This window comes from Notolepis coatsorum, assembly GCF_963971535.1.
Source record: "Notolepis coatsorum genome assembly, chromosome: 3".
Classification (NCBI taxonomy): Eukaryota; Metazoa; Chordata; class Actinopteri; order Aulopiformes; family Paralepididae; genus Notolepis; species Notolepis coatsorum.
Window position 1 is genome coordinate 114,598,564 of NC_140167.1, and position 21,731 is coordinate 114,620,294.

The 21,731-nt window shown below is 44.1% G+C and overlaps 2 protein-coding genes across 2 annotated transcripts; both read right to left on the reverse strand.

The window, feature by feature from the left end:
- Positions 1 to 5,450: 5,450 nt before the first annotated feature.
- LOC311225372 (retinoic acid receptor RXR-beta-A-like) lies at positions 5,451 to 6,864 on the reverse strand (the record flags this gene model as incomplete). Its single annotated transcript, XM_084310634.1, has 1 exon — positions 5,451 to 6,864. One exon carries the CDS (start codon positions 6,862 to 6,864, stop codon positions 5,608 to 5,610), a length of 1,257 nt encoding a protein of 418 aa, XP_084166760.1. The 3' UTR covers positions 5,451 to 5,607.
- On the reverse strand, positions 6,865 to 7,707 carry LOC311225965 (retinoic acid receptor RXR-beta-A-like; the record flags this gene model as incomplete). Its single annotated transcript, XM_084311351.1, has 1 exon — positions 6,865 to 7,707. A coding segment is annotated over exon 1 (708 nt), but the record flags the coding sequence as incomplete, so codon positions are not given.
- Between the last annotated feature and the right edge of the window lie 14,024 nt (positions 7,708 to 21,731).

Here is a 21,731-nt window from a genome sequence, read left to right on the forward strand (position 1 = left end):
TTTGTAACCTAACAGGTATGTGTGTACAGTAGCTCCCATGTGTCCATTTTGTATTCAATTGTGTATATTTTTCCAATGTAATTGTGTATTAAAATGTGTCATTCTTATAAGAGAGTTCCACCCGGAGTTCCGTGGGCTCGTGCTGCAGATGTCGTGTTCCTAATGCTGCTGCATATTGTTGCCTTTGTAACCTAACAGGAGGGAAATAAAGACCGTCAACAGTCATCCATGTCTGTCGTCCTTAACACAACGCCGTCAGAGTACACCGGTCACACCTACATACGATAAAGACTTTTCCGGTCCTGTCTTTTTTGCTACAATGATGACAAAAGTGCTTTCTTTCAAAATAATGTTTATTTAAGAAACCGGGAAACACATTTGTGTGTATATGCAGGCTATATAATGCATTATTAACAGGTGTTTCGGGTCTAAATGGCTTAGTACTGTCGACATTACACTGCTTTTTTTTTTTTTTTTTTTTTTTTTATCCACTTTTTCTCCCATTTTCTATATTTTCTCCCATCCCAATTTCGTATCATCCAATTCAACCCTTCCCTGTCACGAATGCTGTTTCTTGCCTCCCACAAGCCGGCTGCAATGTGGACTAAGTCATACATAGCACAAGTCCCCTCCGGTACTTGAGGTAACAGCAGTCGCATCTTTTCACCTGCGCAGCTCGATCTCTCAGTGGCGAGGAGTAACGCGTGGGAGGCTCACGCTGCCCCCGACACTTCCTGATTCTACTGCGCAGGCACACCAACCGACCTGTAGGAGTCGCTGTCCACAACGCCCGATCCCCACCCATCAGTTTCCCACCCCCTAATACGGCCAATGTGTATTAGTATGAACGACCAGCTAAACTGAAAGCAATGTGGAGCGCTGGGCTCGAACAGGCAAGCCCAGCGTCTCCGTCATTCGTGGCGAGCGCCTTGCCCACTACGCCACGTGACAAATCCTTAGTCGGGAACAGCCCTAATATATATATATATATTAGGGCTGTTCCCGACTAAGGATTTGGATGGTCGACTATGATTGGCCAAAATGTGCCGTTAGTTGAGTATTGGTCGACAAAAAATTTAAAAAAAATTAAAAATAAAAGTATAATAAAAAAAAATCTTTATTTTTTAAAATTTGTATCATTCCATTTGGGCTGTGGGGGTGCTTAATGTCTGAAGGAGTCGACTGAAGGCTTCTTGTCCTCTGCAAAAGCATGCAATTGGTCCACTGATGGATACATCTTGATATTTGTCTAGTCTAGTGCAGCGGTTCTCAACAGGGGTGCCGCGGCACCCTTGGGTGCCGCAGAGAGCTGCCAGGGGTGCCTTGAGATAAAAATAAATAAATAAAAAAAACGTTTTATTTAAAAAATTTTTTTTATTATTTTTGGATTACAGAAAATTATCACTAAAGTGCTATCTGTTGCAGCTGCACTGTTTTCCTTGAAAATGCCATATTTGGATAAGTTTGACCATTTCTCAAAATCTGAAAATCATTATTTAATAAAACACAGAAAAGGATCACCAAGTTACTCTGGATAAAAAAAATACTTCACAGACTACATTGAGACAAAGCTTCCTGGCACATCTCTATCCAAACTCTTAGAAGAACTCATTGAAATCTCATCTGATACCACCTGGAGAGCTAGTTTCAGAGTGTGGTGCTGAGTACCAAGTATCTCATGATGCAGCAGTTAAGGTGTTGATCAGGGACGTGCACAGGACTTTAGAGGGGCAGGTGCTCAAATGCTGAAAAGGGCACTGGGCCTGTGCTATTTTTGGGGGGCCTTTTTGGGTGGGAGGGGCCTTTTTATGCTTTTGGGGGGGGTATGGTGATCAAATATTGAATATTGAACTATAATAATCAGTGCAGGAGCTCACTTATCCTTGAAAGACACTTTTACCACTGACTTAAAAGGCCCATACATCTCGATAAATGTTCAGGGCGGAGGGAATAAGTGCTTACCCTACAGACCCCAAGTCTGTTAGGACAGCAGACTCGGTTGGCACTGCTCAAAACTTACCTCTTTAAAATAGCTTTTAAATTAATTATTATCTATGTCTTATTTTTCTTTATTTCTATACATTTTACTTAAATATTTTATTATAATGTTTATCATTGTTTTATGTAGTTTCTTTTTCCATTTTATTTGTTCTTTTTTTAATGTCAACATATTATTTAAATTATTCAAATGGTACTCAAACATGTTCCGTTGTGATGTCACCAGTGTTGGGCAAGTTACTTTTAAAAAGTAACTAGTTACAGTTACTAGTTACTTCTTCCAAAAAGTAACTAAATTACTTACTCAGTTACAAATTATAAAAGTAACTAGTTACTTCAGAAAGTAACTATTGTGTTACTTTCAAGTACAATTTTTACATAAACAACATACACAAATCTAAACTATTTTAATGTTGCTGTGGGACAAAGTGAGACTAGCCTCCAATCAAATGTCATGTATGTAGATATTATAATTACTATGTTTATATAGTGGATCATACAAATACAAACACAATAGATGTTTTGGAACTTTTTATATGTATTGCCCCTCAACAGGCCACAACTGGGCAACATTAAATTATGCTTGTTAAGCACTATACCAAAAATAAATAACAAATATATACTGATTGATTGAACATTTTAATTAACAGATTGCAGAATGGGTACAGTACAGTACAGCTCAATACAGACAATTGTTAAGGGGATGCAGACCAGAGAGACTTTCGTCTTGTTTACATCAGGGTCCCCCATTTTCAATTCATGACATGTATGACATACACTGATGAAAAAAAATTTGTTCTGAAGTTGAATCATTGCATTTCTAACTCTGTCTCTCTTTTTGCTGCAGTACCCAGTGGGGCTGCAAGCTCAACCAATTGGTTTATTGACAGGAAGGCACAGGTGCTCCCTGTTATGCAATCAACCAAAACAGACCTTGGAATTGTATAAAATGAATGTGAGACCTCATTGTTTCATGCCACTGTCCTGATGAAGGCTGAATAGCCGAAACGTTGACAATAAAAGCAGAGAAAAAGTGAGTGCGGGAATTGTCAATTTTTTCATCTGATGACATTTAAGGGGAGCAATTCCCAGCACAACAATATTTTTTGAGAGAGTGCATGTTGATTTTTCACTATGTATGACATACACAACATACAGATATAAGAATCTAATCTAATCATCTAAACTAATCTAATCGTGACATTTAAGACATGCATGACATACATATATATATCTGAGCACCTGAAGACTGTGCTATTAAACCAGGAAGTGCAGCACTGTTGATAAGGCTGTAGCCTCCACTACTGTAGTGCCCTGCGCTGCAACACAACTAAGTGAACAAAAAATGCTCATGGACTGTCTGTCGTTGACTGCTCGCTTGTGTTGTTCGTTGGATTAGTTTTGGATTATTTGGGCTCGCCAAACAAACTATCAAAACGTACACGGAACCGCGGTCTGTCGTTGACTGAGTCGCTTGTGTTGTCGCTGTGTGTCAGCCTCTGGATTATTTCGAACACCCGCCCACCTCTACCTCTGATTGGCTTACCATGACATTTTACTCAACCTCAGCCAATCGCGCACTGCCCACTAACCAAGGAAAAAAGTATTGCTTCTCAGCGCAGAGATCTGTCTGATCTGAAAAAAACAGCTTCAATCATAGTAACGCACCGCATTTTTTGGCAGTAACGGTAACAGCGTTATTAACTCTTTCAGTGCCACTCACGAGATTTCTCGTGTTTTTTTATAGGTGGTTGCTAGCCACTCACGAGATTTCTCGGATTTTTATTTTTTATTTTTTTTTTGCGATCTGAAAAATTATTGCATCACCCGAGCCTACCCGAGTATAGCCGAGGGGCGCCGACGATCACTGTGGGAAAAAGCGCCCCCTGTCGTCTCCCAGATGACATAAGTGATTTTGGAATGGACTCAATGAAAATGAATGGGGGAAAAAATCCGGTACTCCACATTTTCCAGTTCACTGATCCAGCCGGGGTTACCACAGTTCATTCTGGAGCCTCAGATCCCCGCGGATCATAGAGATCTACTGTGTCGCGTTGGATCCATACACTTATCGATTTTTTCGAATGGTGATCAGGAATTGGAATATACCAGTTAGATACCATCTGATGTCAGGTAAGGACTCTGTGTTATCAGTGGTAGGATAATCGGAGTAAGTTTGATGAAGTTATAAGCTGTTTTGTGAAATGTCTTCTTTCGGTTTCATTGTAAAAGTCCGAGAGGAAATCAACGGGGCGATTATCAGTGCGCGGCCGTAATGTGCGTGCGTGCACGTATAATATTGATCATCTAGCGTTTATTTGAAAACGATTCATAAAAAGGCAGACGAATATCAACGTTGTGGAATATTCCACTAAAAGACGATTTTCATAGAATGCTCCAGAATGAGCTGTTTTTTATATCAAAACGGGGGCTTTTCTAACTGCTCTGAAACGGAAACGACGCGATAAAAAAAGAATCTGCCTTCACAGCACTGACTGGAAAATAGTATTTGATAATGCGATGGGCAGATTAGACACACTTAGACTGCCATTTTATTTTCTTTGTTCTTTGTTTCCTATTAACTACTGTCGGCGCTTCGGGTCACTGAGAAGCACTTTATAGATGTGATACCACGTTTTTTATTTAATTTTTTTTTATATAGCACCAAAATACAAACACTCGACCGTTTGCTGGCCAGACATTTGATAGTATGTTTTAGAAATAGTACATAGCAAGTGTGCAGTGCAGTCTAATCATTAACTGCAAGGTGATTAGATTTACAAAAACAGCAAAGAAATAAACAACACTAATAGCATATTACCAGACAAATAAAGCTAGTCCACACTCAACACAGTCAAACAAGCCTGGCCGTGTTCAGTTGTGATCACCCACTTATTGTGTATCCCAGATTCACTGTTAACGTGTTTTATTCTGATCATCTGAAAGGGATACAAATACACTAGGAGCTATGGTCGGACACAGTACACGGTGAGTGCTTGGTACAGTAATATACTTTACCAAGATTTGACAAATAAACCTTTTCATATTTTTCTAAGATCTGGTTCAAATTACAAACGATAAAAAGGAGAGAAAAAAAAGCCTCATTGCATAACCATGATCCGGGTTACCTTCATTTTAAAAATAGGTTTGAGGGATGACGGAGAGACAGAATTGACCTATCTCAAACCCACTCTCTTCCCTTTCTCACATCGGCTGCTTCATTGGAGGATCGGGAAAAGAGGGTGGGGTTTTAGATAGGTCAATTGAAGCTCATAATTTGGGGGAATCTAAAAAGCATACACAGTTATATAAAAATGTATACCCAAATGTTTTGCTCCAGTAAGCCAGTATGGGAACTAAAAGGTTCCAATTAAAAAAAATAAAAAATCTTAGTTATTCATGAAGTTATATTAATATATAGCACCAGCCTAGTTTATGGCAAGTCTTGGGTTTGGTCTAAAGAGCAAATATGTGGTGCACTAGAATAGTGTAACCCAGACAGCAGTGAGACAAATTGCTGAATTTTTCAGAGAACTAAAAGTGCAGTCCCACTCCAGCAAATTCCCAGACCCCAGCTATCTAAACCCACAGTGCACCTCTTCCAACGACCTAGGACAACTGATGGGGCGCTTCAAGCATTTCCATGAGGAAAGTGGCGATAGTGGTGTCATCAATCAGCTTGAAGAAGAAGAGATGCTCCAAGCACTTCAAGCCAATGGAACGCAGTGCTGGCAGTCTAAGGAGGAGCTTCGCAAACCTTACCTGCTGCTCTGGGTACTTCTGCTTGCAGTAGGACTCCAGTGATGCATAGACTTTATTTCTAAGGAGCTCCACCTCACCGGTGTTGGATAACCCTTTCGCATCTGGGTTGAAGAGAACAATGGCTCGTAGGCAGCCAAGCTCCGTCTTGTCCATTTGCATATCTCTCATTTTACTGACCAGCTTGGTAAGAACCCTGTCAAATATGGCGCCCACCTCTGCACTGTCTGCGTTGTCTCTGTGCAGCTCGGAGGCCAGCAGGACCCCGTCCTTTAAAGCCATGGAGCGGTGAGAGAAGGAGGCGATCAGGAGCTCATTCCAGCCTGCATGCAGGAGAATGACCTGATCATCCAAGGGCAGCTCAGAGAAGTGAGGGATCCTTTTAGCCCACTCCACCAGAGCAAACACCTGCTTATCTGCAGTCTGGCAGATGTTGGTGACGGCATCATGGGGAGTGTTGGCCACAGAGCCTCCGTCAGAGTGGAGCTCGGTCCTCTGCTCCACGGCGGTCTCTGCCTCCAAGATCTTCTCCACGGGCATCTCCTCGTTCACCGCAATGCTGCACTCCAGCTCTCCCTCCCGTTCGCGGTTCCTCTGACGCTCCTCCTGCACTGATTTTTGACGTTCATCTTGGACCACTTCCCTCTTCATGCCCATGGCCAGGCACTTCTGGTAGCGGCAGTACTGGCAGCGGTTGCGCTGGCGCTTGTCCACCAGGCACTCTTTGTTGTCCCTGCAGGTGTAACTCAGGTCTTTGCCCACGGTGCGTTTGAAGAAGCCCTTGCAACCTTCGCAGCTGTACACTCCATAGTGCTTGCCAGAGGAACGGTCTCCACAGATGGCACAGAGGCACTTCTGAGAGAGCATTATCCCAGGGCTGTGAGCAGACATGGACCTCAGGCAGAACGGGGGCTTCACAACATCCGAGCTGCTGATCGAGTGCATCCCAGACATTGAAGAGTTAACCTGATTGCTGCTGATGGGTCCGAAGCCCAGCGAGGGCGTGCCACTGGGGGAGCCAAGTGAGGGGCTGATGATGGAGAAAGGGGAACCCAAGGTGGTGGTGGGGCTGTTGGAGGCTGAGCTGATGGGCTGCTGCGAGGACATGGCAAACACCTGCTTATCTGCAGTCTGGCAGATGTTGGTGACGGCATCATGGGGAGTGTTGGCCGCAGAGCCTCCGTCAGAGTGGAGCTCGGTCCTCTGCTCCACGGCGGTCTCCGCCTCCAAGATCTTCTCCACGGGCATCTCCTCGTTCACCGCAATGCTGCACTCCAGCTCTCCCTCCCGTTCGCGGTTCCTCTGACGCTCCTCCTGCACTGATTTTTGACGTTCATCTTGGACCACTTCCCTCTTCATGCCCATGGCCAGGCACTTCTGGTAGCGGCAGTACTGGCAGCGGTTGCGCTGGCGCTTGTCCACCAGGCACTCTTTGTTGTCCCTGCAGGTGTAACTCAGGTCTTTGCCCACGGTGCGTTTGAAGAAGCCCTTGCAACCTTCGCAGCTGTACACTCCATAGTGCTTGCCAGAGGAACGGTCTCCACAGATGGCACAGAGGCGCTTCTGAGAGAGCATTATCCCAGGGCTGTGAGCAGACATGGACCTCAGGCAGAACGGGGGCTTCACAACATCCGAGCTGCTGATCGAGTGCATCCCAGACATTGAAGAGTTAACCTGATTGCTGCTGATGGGTCCGAAGCCCAGCGAGGGCGTGCCACTGGGGGAGCCAAGTGAGGGGCTGATGATGGAGAAAGGGGAACCCAAGGTGGTGGTGGGGCTGTTGGAGGCTGAGCTGATGGGCTGCTGGGAGGACATGGCTATTTATCTACCCAGCGGAGAGGAGGATGACCTGTTTGAAGGACAACAATCAGGCACACCTTCAACACATTGTTAAAAAATCACATAACTAATTTTTTATTGTGAATTTCCAAAGACACGGGATGCGCGAGGTAACACAGGCCGCAATGCTCAAGGGAAGTTAAACAACACTGATTGCAGAAGCCAGTGTGCATATTAAAAAGTCAAATTTCTGATTTAGATATGGGTACATATTCAGAGTTTGAAAATACTACTTATATTAAGACTGCCATTTTATTTTCTTTGTTCTTTGTTTCCTATTAACTACTGTCGGCGCTTCGGGTCACTGAGAAGCGCTTTATAGATGTGATACCACGTTTTTTATTAAAAAAATTTCTCTCCTTTTCTGTTTATTGTTTTCCATTTGTTTTTTAAACTCTCATTTTCCACCTGCTTACCTCTAATTGCAAAAGTAAACTATCGATAGAACAAGAATATTTGTTCCTGGGCGTCTCTCTACTCCTCATTAGTTCCTCTGTACTTAATGTTTATGTTCACTCACTAAAGTAAGGCGCCAGCGACTAAACTGTCCCCAGCCTGGGACTCCTCCCTTTTCAATTTGCACCTGACCTTTCATTTACTCAATTTTCTTTAAATTTTTTTATTTTTTTTTCTCTTTCTTTCTCAAGAGCTATTGTTCTACCTAGTGCTTATTATGGTTGTTTTTTATTCTACCTAAGAATGCAACGTTTCACAATTGCCTGCATAGTGTCTTAAGACTGTTGTTTAGTGATATTGATGCTTAGAATTATCGTGCTACTTCCTGCCAAGTGTGAAATTGTGATGTATTGATGTTGATTGATTTGATGTTCTGCATAATGTCTTGAGACTGTGGTTTAGTGATATTGATGGTTGAAATTACCAGGTAGTGTGCCAAAAATGGCACAAAGTGAGGTAATGTGAGTGTAATTTCAGAGTCTTAATCCTATGGGGCCCCACAACAGGGTGATCGTTAAATCCATGAAGTCATGTTATCCTTCTCTCAAAAACTGTTAAAACACTATCCATTCATTATATTCAGAGCAGGCCAGATAACGCTTGCATCCAAGGCCGCAGTGAGCCCTCCGCAAGGGCCCATCCCATCCGACTCCCCAAATGACCATATAAAGCCAACCCAATCAGAGACGGAGGCGTCTCTATCTCACTGTGTTAAGCCATTACAATATTGCTTTGTCTTCACTTTTACTCTGACAGACCTGTGATATGCACTCTGACAGACTAGAAGTCCGTCCGTATGGGCGTACTGTATATATATATTTTCTTCTCTAATAAACCTGTGTTCATTTAACGTGAGTATTCCGGCTGTCTTTCTGCTCCTGTTTCTTCATTTCAGAATACCTGATTCGCAGTGTTGCGCTGTTTTAGACTGCCCGTGGAGAGCCTGGTGGTTTGCACGCTCATAAGGCCAATATCTTATCTCTGTATTTTACTTAAGCATCCCTGGAGACGTCAAAATCCACCACAATACTTTGTCAGGATTTTTTCGAACGGACGTTCGAACCTTCGCTTTTAATTAAAAAAATTCTATTAAAAAAACTATTCAAATTCTTTTTATTTTTATTTTTTTATTTATTTTTTATATCCTCAAACTAAATCCTCAATTTGAATAAAATGATTCATCTGATTAAATGAGTCTTTTTTCTTTTATTAAATAAACTTTCCAGCCCCCTGTCAACTGTCAACCTGAATTAACATTCAGTATTCAATATTGTCTGATTCAATATTAACATTCAGTATTCAAGTACAACAGCTCGCTAGCCGTTGTGGACACTCACCTTTCCAGAGCAAAACGGTTGGCAAGGTACCTTGGTTGAGAAATGCAGGCTTCAATCTATGTTGTTTAGTCTATGATCTGTTCAGTACTGCGCAGTACTGTTCAAAGATGCACAATGAGATCTTCTTCTTCTTCTTCTTCTTTAGAATTTCCGGCCGTGTAGACGCATCGTGGCGTATTACTGCCCCCCGCAATTCTTTTGATGAGCTCTTCTTCTTCTTCTTCTTCTTCTTCTTCTTCTTCTTCTTTCTTCTTTTGAATTTCCCGCAGGCGTATTACTGCCCTCCTCAGTTCTTATACTACGCTAGTGGTGTGCCATAGTTAGGCCTCTGGTAAACCAACTTTTGATTGTTTACCCTCTTCTTCTTCTCTTTGTTGAATATATATAGAGCACAAATGTTCTAGAATGTTTGATTATGACATCATAATGTGACATCACAATTGTTCTAGAATGTACTATTATGACATACTGTGCCATCACAAATGTTCTAGAATGTTCTATTTATGACATCATACTGTGACATCACAAATGTTCTAGAATGTTATATTATGACATCATACTGTGACATCACAACGGAACATGTTTGAGTGCCATTTGAATAATATAAATAATGTTTGGTAAGGCTGTCCCCGAAGCGTACATTTTTTTACCAAACGGTTCGTGCGTTTTGCGAAGCTGATTGGCCACGCACGTTTCTGGTCATGTGACATGGGCGCCCAATCGCGTGACGAGCAGTGTCTTAGCCCATTTCCGAGTAGAACAGCCTGCAAACGACCTAACGCCTAGTTTATCACTGGTTAATATAGATTGTAAAGAGGACCGGCCCCAATACCGAACCCTGTGGTACACCCTTAGACAATGGCAGGAAATCAGATTGAAAGTTACCTGAATTCACAGATTGACACCTTGAAGATAAATAGTCCTGAAACCAAGCACAAGCGGCTTTATCCAGGCCAATGCTAGCTAGACTATTCAAAAGCAAGTGATGGTCTACTGTATCAAACGCCTTTGAGAGGTCTACAAAGAGAACTGCACAATGCTTCCCATTGTCCAGGGCTGAAATAATGTCATTAGTGACCAAAGTAACAGCTGTAATAGTACTATGATTTGCTCTGAAACCTGATTGGTGAGTACTTAGCACTGAGCAACTTGAGAAAAAGGTTTTTAATTGGTTGTTTACCAAGGTCTCCAGTGCTTTGGCTAGGCATGATAGTTTGGAGATAGGACGATAGTTATCCATCTTATCCCTATCCCCCCCTTTATGCAAGGGGAGCACCTTGGCAGATTTCCACACTTGCGGGACTATGCCAGATGCAATAGAAAGGTTAAAGATGTGTGACAATGGCTCACAAATGACAGGGGCTGCCAGTTTTATAAAAAAAAAATCTAAATTGTCCACACCAGTAGAACACTTAGGGTCTATGGATTGCAAGATATTGAGAGTTTCACTAGATGAAAATGGCTGGAAGGAAAATGTAGGTACACACGAGGCATGATCGAAGATTGGGCTAGGGTCAGAGTCAACATCCAGTGGAGCCAGCCCAGTAGACAACCTGTCAAATAAGGACCCAGCCTCAATGAAGTGTTTATTGAAAGCAAGACAAATCTCCTGAGGATCCGAGATTTTACAATCAGCCACATTAATACACAATGGCAATGTAGCAGGGTTATTTTTTGACAGGTTTACTGCACCCCAGAATTTAGCTGGGTTAGAGTAGGAATTCGAGACTAAGTCTAAAAAGTAATCAGATTTAGCCTTCCTCACAGCTGCAGTAGTTCTATTTCTAAGTTGTCTGAAGGAAAGCCAGTCTTGCGTATCCCCAGTGCGTCTAGCACGTGACCACGCAGAGTTCCGCTCAGAAAATAATGCTGACAGCTCACTTGAGAACCACGGTGCCACCCTATCCTTAATCCTAGTCCTTTTATAAGGAGCATGTTTATCTACAAAGCAATTAAATGTCTTTATAAAATAATCCAGTGAAGTTTGCACATTATCAGACCCTGCTAAACATAGACTATTATTAGTAGCAATGTCCTCCAAAAAGGTTTGGGGGTTAAAGATTTTAAGATTTCTCCTTTGAACAATACGCGGTCTTGATTTCAGCAGCTTTGTGGATCTAACACAGACCGTAGGACAATGATCACTAATGCCTAAATCAAAAACACCACTAGCAGAGATCCTGTCACATCTGTTAGAAAATATCAAGTCAATGAGAGTGGATTTAGCATGATCTTTAGGGTTTGGTCTAGTGCTCTCAGTAATCAACTGAGTAAGGCAGAGGTTACCACTCACCTCCTTCAGGTAACTAGAAGCAGCATTTCGCCAGTCCAAGTTAAAATCACCCAGCACTAGCATCTCTGAATTAGAATATAATGACAGTATATCCATAATTTTATCAGTAGCACTAGCCTCAGCTTTGGGAGGCCTATAGACACCAATCAAAACTAAAGAGTTACAAGGCCCCAAATCAACCTTCAGCACAAGTAATTCGAAACACTTTGGAACTGTGATGGTATTCAATACTGAAACAGACAAACAGGATTTTACATACATTGCAACCCCCTCTGCCAGCTCTGTCGCTTCTATATAAATTATAGTGCTGTAAAGCTGCAGTTGAGTCATTGTCAGATTTTTAACCAGGTTTCCGATAAAACCAGAACATCAGGATCAGCCTGAGATACTAAAATGTTCAGATGGTCTAACTTATGTTGTTGAAGGAAATGGATTAGGCCAAGCCCTTTCCTATCCTTGAAGGCAGATGGGCTGTTCAGACTAACTGTGGCAGAGACTGTATCATTAGGTACAGAGGTTATGGGAACAAAAACCTGAGACAAGGGGTGTACATATCTCAAATTTTTAAGATCCACCAGGTTACTCCTGACCACACCCCTCTCTTCTACATAACTGCGCATACCACGCGACAAACCATCACATACAACAGAGATATTTTTAGGAGTATGTCCATCAATAGGGCTTTGTTCCCGTGATGAAGGCCGGGAGGTTGCGACCCCCTCTGCGTGCCCCCCTGTCTCCGGAGGTCTCGTAGTGGTGACCGGAGTGCCGGACGTCCCGCGATGATGTCGGGGAGTTCGCGACCCTCTCTGCGCCGCCCCCTATCTCCCTGTCTCCGGCTGTCCCTGAGCAATGACCGGAGTGTTGAATGTCCCGTGACTAAGACGGGGAGGACGTGACCCTCTTTGCGCCGCCCCTGTGCCTCAAATAGATCCGCTATCAGCTCTATCTTTAATCTTTCAAAATGTTCAGTTGCTATCGCTATTAGCTCTATCTTTAATCTTTCAAAATGTTCAGTTGCTATTGCATGCACTCATCTGTGTTTCACTACACACATGAGTACATGCTTACCAACTGTCCGTCTGCAACACTACTATCACCAACATCTAAGAAGGGAGATCCCCCCTTGAATGGCCCTTCTAAGGTTTCTCTCCTCCACACTGCCTGTGGAGCTTTTTTCCCTATTGTTAGGTTTTAGTGAGTTTTTCCTTACCTTCGCGTGGGGTATGTCTGGGAGTGCTTGCATTCTTTCATTTATTTGCATTCATCTAAAAATGTTTGGACCTTATGGTGTTCTTGTTCTGTTCTTGACTTATTGTTATGTTTTCTTCTTGACTTGTTTAAAGAAGACCTGTACGGCCCATGGGGACATTAACGTGTGTTGTCGGGCCTTATAAATAAATTTGATTTGATTTGATTTGATTTGATCCGCCTGATCCCTGGGAGTGGCTTTAAAAACATGGACACAAGGAACTATGAGATGGATCGGACTCACCCCATTTCAGGCCACATCCACTGTTCTATGTTTTCGGACCAGTTCCCTACTCTCACTCACTGCGGATCTCAGAGCCATGTCCATACCCATGGAGAGCAGCCAGGCTCCATTCCAGTTGGGATGAAGGCCATCCCTAGCAAAGAGCTCCGGACGTCTCCAGAAAACATAGAAATTATCTATATAGGGAATCATCATTAGGCAACAGTAACCCTTCAGCCAGATATGAAGTTCACGGATCCTACTGTACTTGCCATCCCCATACCTAGGGGAGGGAAAGGGACCAGAGATAATGCAGGATTTATTAGATGACTGGACTGTGGAGATCAGTGCCCTAAAGTCCTCCCTCAATAACTCAGACTGTTGATACTTAATGTCATTAGACCCGGAGTGGATGATGATGGATGATGCCTGAGGATGGTCCTTAATGAGTGAAGGGAGTGCTGCCTTGATGTCCGAAACCCTGGCTCCTGGGAGGCAGTAGGTTCTGGCCCTCGGGACAGCCACATGATGCACCATTGAAGTCCCAATGACAAGCACAGAGGGAGGGGGGGGGGGAGCGGTGCAGGGCTCACCATCCCTTGTGGGTCTCTGTAGAGGTTTACCATTCCGAGTGGGAGGGGGGTGCGGCTGGCAAGGGGGATCCTTCAGAGAGTGAGGCAGGGGACCCATCCACGCCTCCTGCGTGTCGGCTACAGGCGTGGTACCAGGAGCAGCAGTGAAGGACATTCCTGCATGACCAGTCTGCTGTAACACCTGCTCCCACGCCCCGGGAGAGGAGGTCGGTTTCGGTCTGGGGGTGAAGACCGGGAAACCAGGGTGCCTAGAAATGCTAGGAGTAGCTGGCAGATCCTCCTCCCGCTCCTGTGGTGGGGGGCCCAGACAGCTCCTAGCTGTAGGAGTGGGTGAGCCTGATCCCGGACGTTGCCTCTTGGCCCCTGGTGTCCGATTGTCAAGCTCCACACTGTCCAGGATGTTGAATCTGTTGGAGAGTGAGAGAGACTCATGGGGTGGAGGGCTAAGACGAGAGTCCCAGGTTCGCCTCTTACGCCTCGACCGCACTTTAGAACAGGCCTGGGGAGGGGGGTGAGTAGGAGTGGAGCTGTAGAGCTTGGGCTTGGCTCCCTGCTTCCTGAATAGGCTCTCCCTAGAAGATCCAGCCGAACGGGGGGCGCGCGGGGGGGGGTGCTTCTCTCAGGTCAGCCGACAGGATGGTCTCCCGATGTCTCTGCTCATCCAGATGGATGGTGGTGAGGAGGGAGACCCGCTCCAGCAAATCCTCCAACTGCTTGGCGATCTGGCAACAGCCAGTAGTGGAACACTCCAGTGGGGGACCGGCGCCCGATGTCATCCTGGAGCTGTAGGCTCAGGCAGAGCAGGCTGGAGGCCTAGTGGAGCTGGAGGTCCTCAGGTGGAGATGGAGGCCCAGTAGAGCTGGAGGCTAAGTGGAGCTGGAGGCCCGGTAGAGCTGGAGGCCCGGTAGAGCTGGAGGCCCGGTAGAGCTTGAGGCCCAGTAGAGCTGGAGGCCCAGGTAGAGCAGGCTGGAGGCCCAGTAGAGCTGGAGGCCCAGTAGAGCTGGAGGCCCGGTAGAGCTGGAGGCCCAGTAGAGCTGGAGGCCCAGGTAGAGCAGGCTGGAGGCCCAGTAGAGATGGAGGCCCAGTAGAGCTGGAGGCCCAGGTAGAGCAGGCTGGAGGCCCAGTAGAGATGGAGGCCCAGTATAGCTGGAGGCCCAGTATAGCTGGAGGCCCAGGTGCAGCTAGTGGCCCAGTAGAGCTGGAGGCCCAGGTGTAGCAGGCTGGAGGCCCAAGTCAGGCCAAAGTAAAAAATATATCTCTCAGTCCACAGGGTAATACGCCTCTGCTGCAGATCTAGGCTATAGACGAGCCACACTGCAGCAGTAAGATGGTTGTGATGGGCAGGTAAGCAGGAGATTATTCTTCCAACTCTGGACTGGATTGATAGCAGGACTAGCAGAGCCAGCTAAACTACTGCAGGTCTTCCAGCTCTTGGCTAATTACTAACAGAGCCAGCTAGGCTAGGCTACTGCTAACAAGCAAGAGCACAATTTCAGAAAAGTTCCCAAAAACAGTATAAGTAGTCCACTGTTTTTAAAGCATATTAAATAAAACAGACCTTTTCAACTGGCAGTACAATCCATGTTAAAAATCCATTAAAATTCAATAAAATCCAATAAAATCCAACAAACTTTTCAGGAGCTGTCATTTCACACAGCTATCATGGCAGCCATTTTGTTTTTAGGGATGAGCCTGTTTGGAGGTCTTGTTGTGTGTTAAGCCTCACCACAAGCATCCTCATGGGAGAAACCTCCCCCCTTCTCTTTCTCCATCCTCATGGGAGAAACCTGGACCCTTCTCTTTCTCATTCTCATGGGAGATACCTCCCCCTTCTCTTTCTCCATCCTCATGGGAGAAACCTCCCCCCTTCTCTTTCTCATCCTCATGGGAGAAACCTCCCCCTTCTCTTTCTCCATCCTCCTGGGAGAAACATCCACCATTCTCTTTCTCATCCTCATGGGAGAAACCTCCCCCCTTCTCTTTCACCATCCTCATGGGAGAAACCTCCCCCTTCTCTTTCTCCATCCTCATGGGAGAAACATCCCCCCTTCTCTTTCTCCATCCTCATCTGAGAAACATCCCCCCTTCTCTTTCTCCATCCTCCTGGGAGAAACATCCCCCCTTCTCTTTCTCATCCTCATGCGAGAAACATCCCCCCTTCTCTTTCTCCATCCTCATGGGAGAAACATCCCCCCTTCTCTTTCTCCATCCTCATGGGAGAAACATCCCCCCTTCTCTTTCTCCATCCTCATGGGAGAAACCTCCCCCCTTCTCTTTCTCCATCTTCATGGGAGAAACCTCCCCCCTTCTCTTTCTCCATCCTCATTGGAGAAACATCCACCCTTCTCTTTCTCATCCTCATGGGAGAAACATCCACCCTTCTCTTTCTCATCCTCATGGGAGAAACATCCCCCCTTCTCTTTCTCATCCTCATGGGAGAAACCTCCCCCCTTCTCTTTCTCCATCCTCATGGGAGAAACATCCCCCCTTCTCTTTCTCATCCTCATGCGAGAAACATCCCCCCTTCTCTTTCTCCATCCTCATGGGAGAAACATCCCCCTTCTCTTTCTCCATCCTCATGGGAGAAACATCCCCCCTTCACTTTCTCTTCCTCATGGGAGAAACATCCCCCCTTCTCTTTCTCCATCCTCATGGGAGAAACCTCCCCCCTTCTCTTTCTCCATCTTCATGGGAGAAACCTCCCCCCTTCTCTTTCTCCATCCTCATGGGAGAAACATCCACCCTTCTCTTTCTCATCCTCATGGGAGAAACCTCCCCCTTCTCTTTCTCATCCTCATGGGAGAAACCTCCCCCCTTCTCTTTCTCCATCCTCATGGGAGAAACATCCCCCCTTCTCTTTCACCATCTTCATGGGAGAAACCTCAACCCTTCTCTTTCACCATCATCATGGGAGAAACCTCCCCCCTCCTCTTTCACCATCCTCATGGGATAAACCCCCCCCCCTTCTCTTTCTCCATCCTCATGGGAGAAACCTCTGCCCTTCTCTTTCTCCATCTTCATGGGAGAAACCTCTGCCCTTCTCTTTCTCCATCTTCTTGGGAGAAACCGCAACCCTTCTCTTTCACCATCCCTATACCTCAGTTGTTGAATATTTTGCAGTTTCTCTCAATACAAATTTATGTGAAGTGAGCCACCAAAGATTGTGTCCGGTGGACCGGTTTCCATAGCGATGCAGAGTGACCGTTTCACTCCCCACGCACTTCCCAAGCCTTTGTTTTTAGTTGTTTTTGTTTTATTAGCTCCATCAGTATCTGAATTGTTCTCCGTCACTAGATGTTTCTAGTTTGGTTTAAAGGTGACATCGCGACAGTTCTTTATTATTTTATTATTTGTATAATTCTGTCTACATCATGCATTTACATTCTGGCAGCAACTGTGTGAGTTACTCTCGAGTGTGAGTACCGTTGAGTGTTTTATTGTGTGTATACTCTTTAGGCTATAACCTGCACTCAGGGCATTATGGGGTAGAACACATAGTAGCATACTACAAAAACCTAGGGGTCCACAAAGACGACTTCAAACTTGAAATGGTAACAACCGATGAGGTACTCCAAAAATTGAGCGCCCTCCAACCTAACAAGGCCACTGGCCATGACAACATCCCCTCCAAATTCCTCAGAGACGCAGCAGCCGCCATCACCCCAGTCATCACACACATAATAAACCTCTCTATAAAACAGGGGCACGTCCCCAAGGACTTCAAAATTGCGAGAGTGACCCCTCTGCACAAAAAGGGCAGCAAATTAGACCCAGGCAACTACCGCCCTGTTTCTATTCTTACCTCCATCTCGAAAGTCATGGAGAAAATAGTCTACGAACAGGTCGAAAAGTACCTGGCGGAAAAAAATCTAATCTACGAATTCCAATCTGGCTTCAGAATGTCCCACTCCACTGACACATGCCTCCTCTATTTGAACGACCACATCAAACAAGAGGTGGACGCGGGCAAATACTGCGGCATGGTCATGCTGGACCTACAAAAGGCCTTCGACACTGTCAATCACTCCATTCTAATGGACAAGCTAAAGGCAATTGGTTTTGATAGCTTATCAGTGAGCTGGATGCAATCCTACCTGGATGGGAGAGAACAGATGGTAGAGGTAAACGGTACTCTACCCCCCCCCCCCCTCACAGTGAGCTGTGGTGTTCCACAAGGAAGCATACTAGGACCGCTACTCTTCCTAATTTATGCAAATGACATGTCGTCAGCCTGTGACTGCAACTTGTTCCTGTTTGCGGACAACTCAGCCCTGCTGGTCTCTGACAAGAACAAATTGCAGGTTGAAAAAACCCTCAGCACGGAACTAGGCAAAATCTGCATATGGCTCGCTGATAACAAACTATCATTACACATGGGCAAAACAGAGTCCATTCTCTTCGGTTCAAATAACAAACTCAGCAAGACCGACGGCTTCTCAGTTACAGTGGGTGACAATATTGTCACAAGGAAAGACGAAATTACCTACCTGGGTTCCATCCTAGAGGCAAATCTTTCCTGTGATAAAATGGCATCCAATGTAATAAAAAAAGTCAACCAACGAACTAGATTCTTGTACCGGATCTCCTCTCTGGTAAACAAGAATACCCTGAAGACTCTGGCAGGAGCACTCATTCAAGGGTACTATGACTATGCGTGCACCTCATGGTACCAAAGCACCTCAAAGGCGCTTAAAACAAAATTACAAACATCACAAAACAAACTGGTCAGACTACTACTTGACCTGAACCCCAGAACCCACCTCACCCCTGCCCACTTTGACAACCTAGGATGGCTTAGAGTAGACGACAGAGTACAGCAACTTGCAATGGGTCTGGTCTTCAAGATACACTATACGACCGGGGTGCCCATGTACATGTCAAAATACTTCCCAAAGGTCAGTGAATACCACAACCACTACACCAGAGGAAGCTCAACAAATCATGTTAAACCCAGATTCGGCTCAAACAAGGGACTAAACACGTTTCGCAATTATGCCACAACAATGTGGAACGCCCTACCCAAAGCTGTAAAGGAATGTGAATCCCTGCCCACATTCAAAACCGCTCTTAAAGAGCACCTACGGGAGGCTGCAATTCGAAACTGGCCACCGTAAATGCCCAAAACCCCCACCACCTCCTAATAGACAGTCTCCTCCCCACCGCATGTATATATTCCCTCCCCGCCGTATGTATATTTCCCTCCCACCCACCCACCCCCTCCTAATGTACAGTCCCCTCCCCATCATATGTATATACTCTGTCAGGATCTAGGGGTAACAGTACTGTATATTTGAATACCGCTTATGTCACAAATGTATCAGTACTAAAGACCTATATGTCCCTATGCCATAAATGTCATGTATGTTGTGTATGTCATAAATGTCTATATGAAATGAAAATGGGGGACCCTGATGGAAACAAGACAAACGTCTTTCTCAGGTCTGCATCCCCTTAACAATTGTATGTATTGAGCCGTACTGTATTGTACCCATTCTGCAATCTGTTAAATAAAGTTTTCATTCATTCATTCATTCACTCACTCTTTTACTTATCGCCCTTTGATCCAAGGCCCTCGCGATTCACCTTGTATCTAGTTCATTCATATCTAATTGTCAGCTTCAGTTGAATGTTTACAAGATAAAATTATATAGACATAATAAAAAGTGTTTTAAAATGTTAGTTTGAACTGCACACCATTTGAATCCCCATGTGGTTGTACTCATCCAGCAGGCTGTCATTTAAAATGACCAGAGTTGTATTTTGCGGTGGGATTTTGAATGTTAAAAATACATTAAAATTAACAATTTCTTGGAATCACAGCAACAAAATGCAATCTTCGTATTTTTAAATGATAGCCTGCTCGCCGAGTATGACCACATTGGGATTCGAATGGGTTGCGTTTCAAGCTAACGTTTAAAAAAAAAAAAAAGGATTAGTCCTGGTGGAGGAGAGATGAGGAGCCCCCAAACACACACAAACACACACACACACACACACACACACACACACACACACACACACACACACACACACACACACACACACACACACACACACACACACACACACACACACACACACACACACACACACACACACACACACACACACACACACACACACACACACACACACACACACACAGCTCTGAATGAGAGAAAATAAACTATAGTATGAGCTACAGTATTCCTGTGTTTTTTTTTTACACATTAAAGAGATTTACTACATAAATACTGCATAGTGATTTATAGTATTCCTTTGGTTTTGTCATTCACACCATAGATTTAACACAGAAACTCCCAGCCTGTGGGCCAGACCCATCCCCCTCCCGCCCCCGCACACACACACAATTTCATACAGCCCGTCACATGATATCAAATTACGATTTCTCTCATTATTATTGTATTTAGTATTACTACTACTACTACTACTACTACTACTACTACTACTACTACTACTACTACTACTACTACTACTACTACTACTACTACTACTACTACTACTACTGCTACTGCTATTATTATTATTATTATTATTATTATTATTATTATTATTATTATTATTATTATTATTATTATTATTATTATTATTATTAAATATACACAAAACGAATACATAAAGACAAAATAAAGGCTCTCAGCTAACCCCCAAGTGAAACCAAAAGACATTTGGAATGGTAACATTTAGGGATGTCCGATATTATCGTCCTACCGATATTATCGGCCGATATCGGCATTAAATTGTGATATCGGAAAATATCGGTATCGGTTTTCACAAAAAACTATAACCTTTATTTATCCAGGCAAGCAAGTAAGAACAAATTCTGATTTTATTTATTGTCAAAAGTATGCATAATGTTGTGTTAATTCCAATTTGGGGGGGGAACCCTGCATATATCGGTATTGGTTGATATCGGTTGATATTGGTATCGGAAATTAAGAGTTGGACAATTATCTGTATATCGGTAAAAAAGCCAATATCGAGCATCCCTAGTAACATTCATACTTTAGTTCTTTATTGCACAGCAACAGTCCGATATGTCTCTTTCAGAAGCCAAACGAAAAGTGGAAGAGCAGACAGCTTCAGAAGAAGCAGGTGATGGATCATTGTTTTCTCCAGTTGAATGGAAATGCCACCTGCCTCATCTGCAAAGGGAAAATCAACCTTCTAAAGGCCCAGCGCCGTTATTCAACTAAACATTTGGAGCAGCATGCAAAGTACTACACAGCCAAAGAAAGGCGCCTATCGATGCAACAACATCCCGTCCAGAAAGCAAGAGAGGAAGCCGGTGTGTGGCAGTTGAAGCAAGTTACTGTGGTGAGTGAGATGATAGCCAAAGCCAAAGATAATGGCTAATATTGTCTGTCCTGAAAAGAGGAGTCAATCCAGCAACATCAGTATGTCAGCGAACACAGCGGCAGAGCGGATTACTGAGCTTCTACTGAGCTATCGAATTACATTTATGATCAGTTACAGTACGTGAGAAAGCCAAAAATTGCAGTGCATGCTCTGTGGCACTACCATAAATTATTAGGTTCAGCTTGGCATTTTTTGTCTGTGGTATTCATTTTTTTTAACTTTATTGCCAACAGCTATACAATGACAGTACAGTACAGTACACATGACAATACAGACGAAAAAAAAGAAAAAAAGGGGGAAAATAAATTAAATAAAGTAAACATAAAATAAAATAAAATGTACATATAACTAACCTTGATTGGGTCCCTACTTCAAAACATTCCGGCCTACACAAATATACATGGGTCAATGCATTTCTTACATTAAAATTCATAAAAAGATTACATGTATCTCTAATACCTTCCCCATATACAGACCCACTCTAACTCCTCCAAACATTTTAGTTATTGGTAATTTTTCTGCTATCTGAAGTGTCAAATGTCCATGTGGGGCGACCGTCCAGCATTGACTTCTATTTGGACAACCGGCTTAAAATCACTTTAAATCTATTTAAATATTTCCCT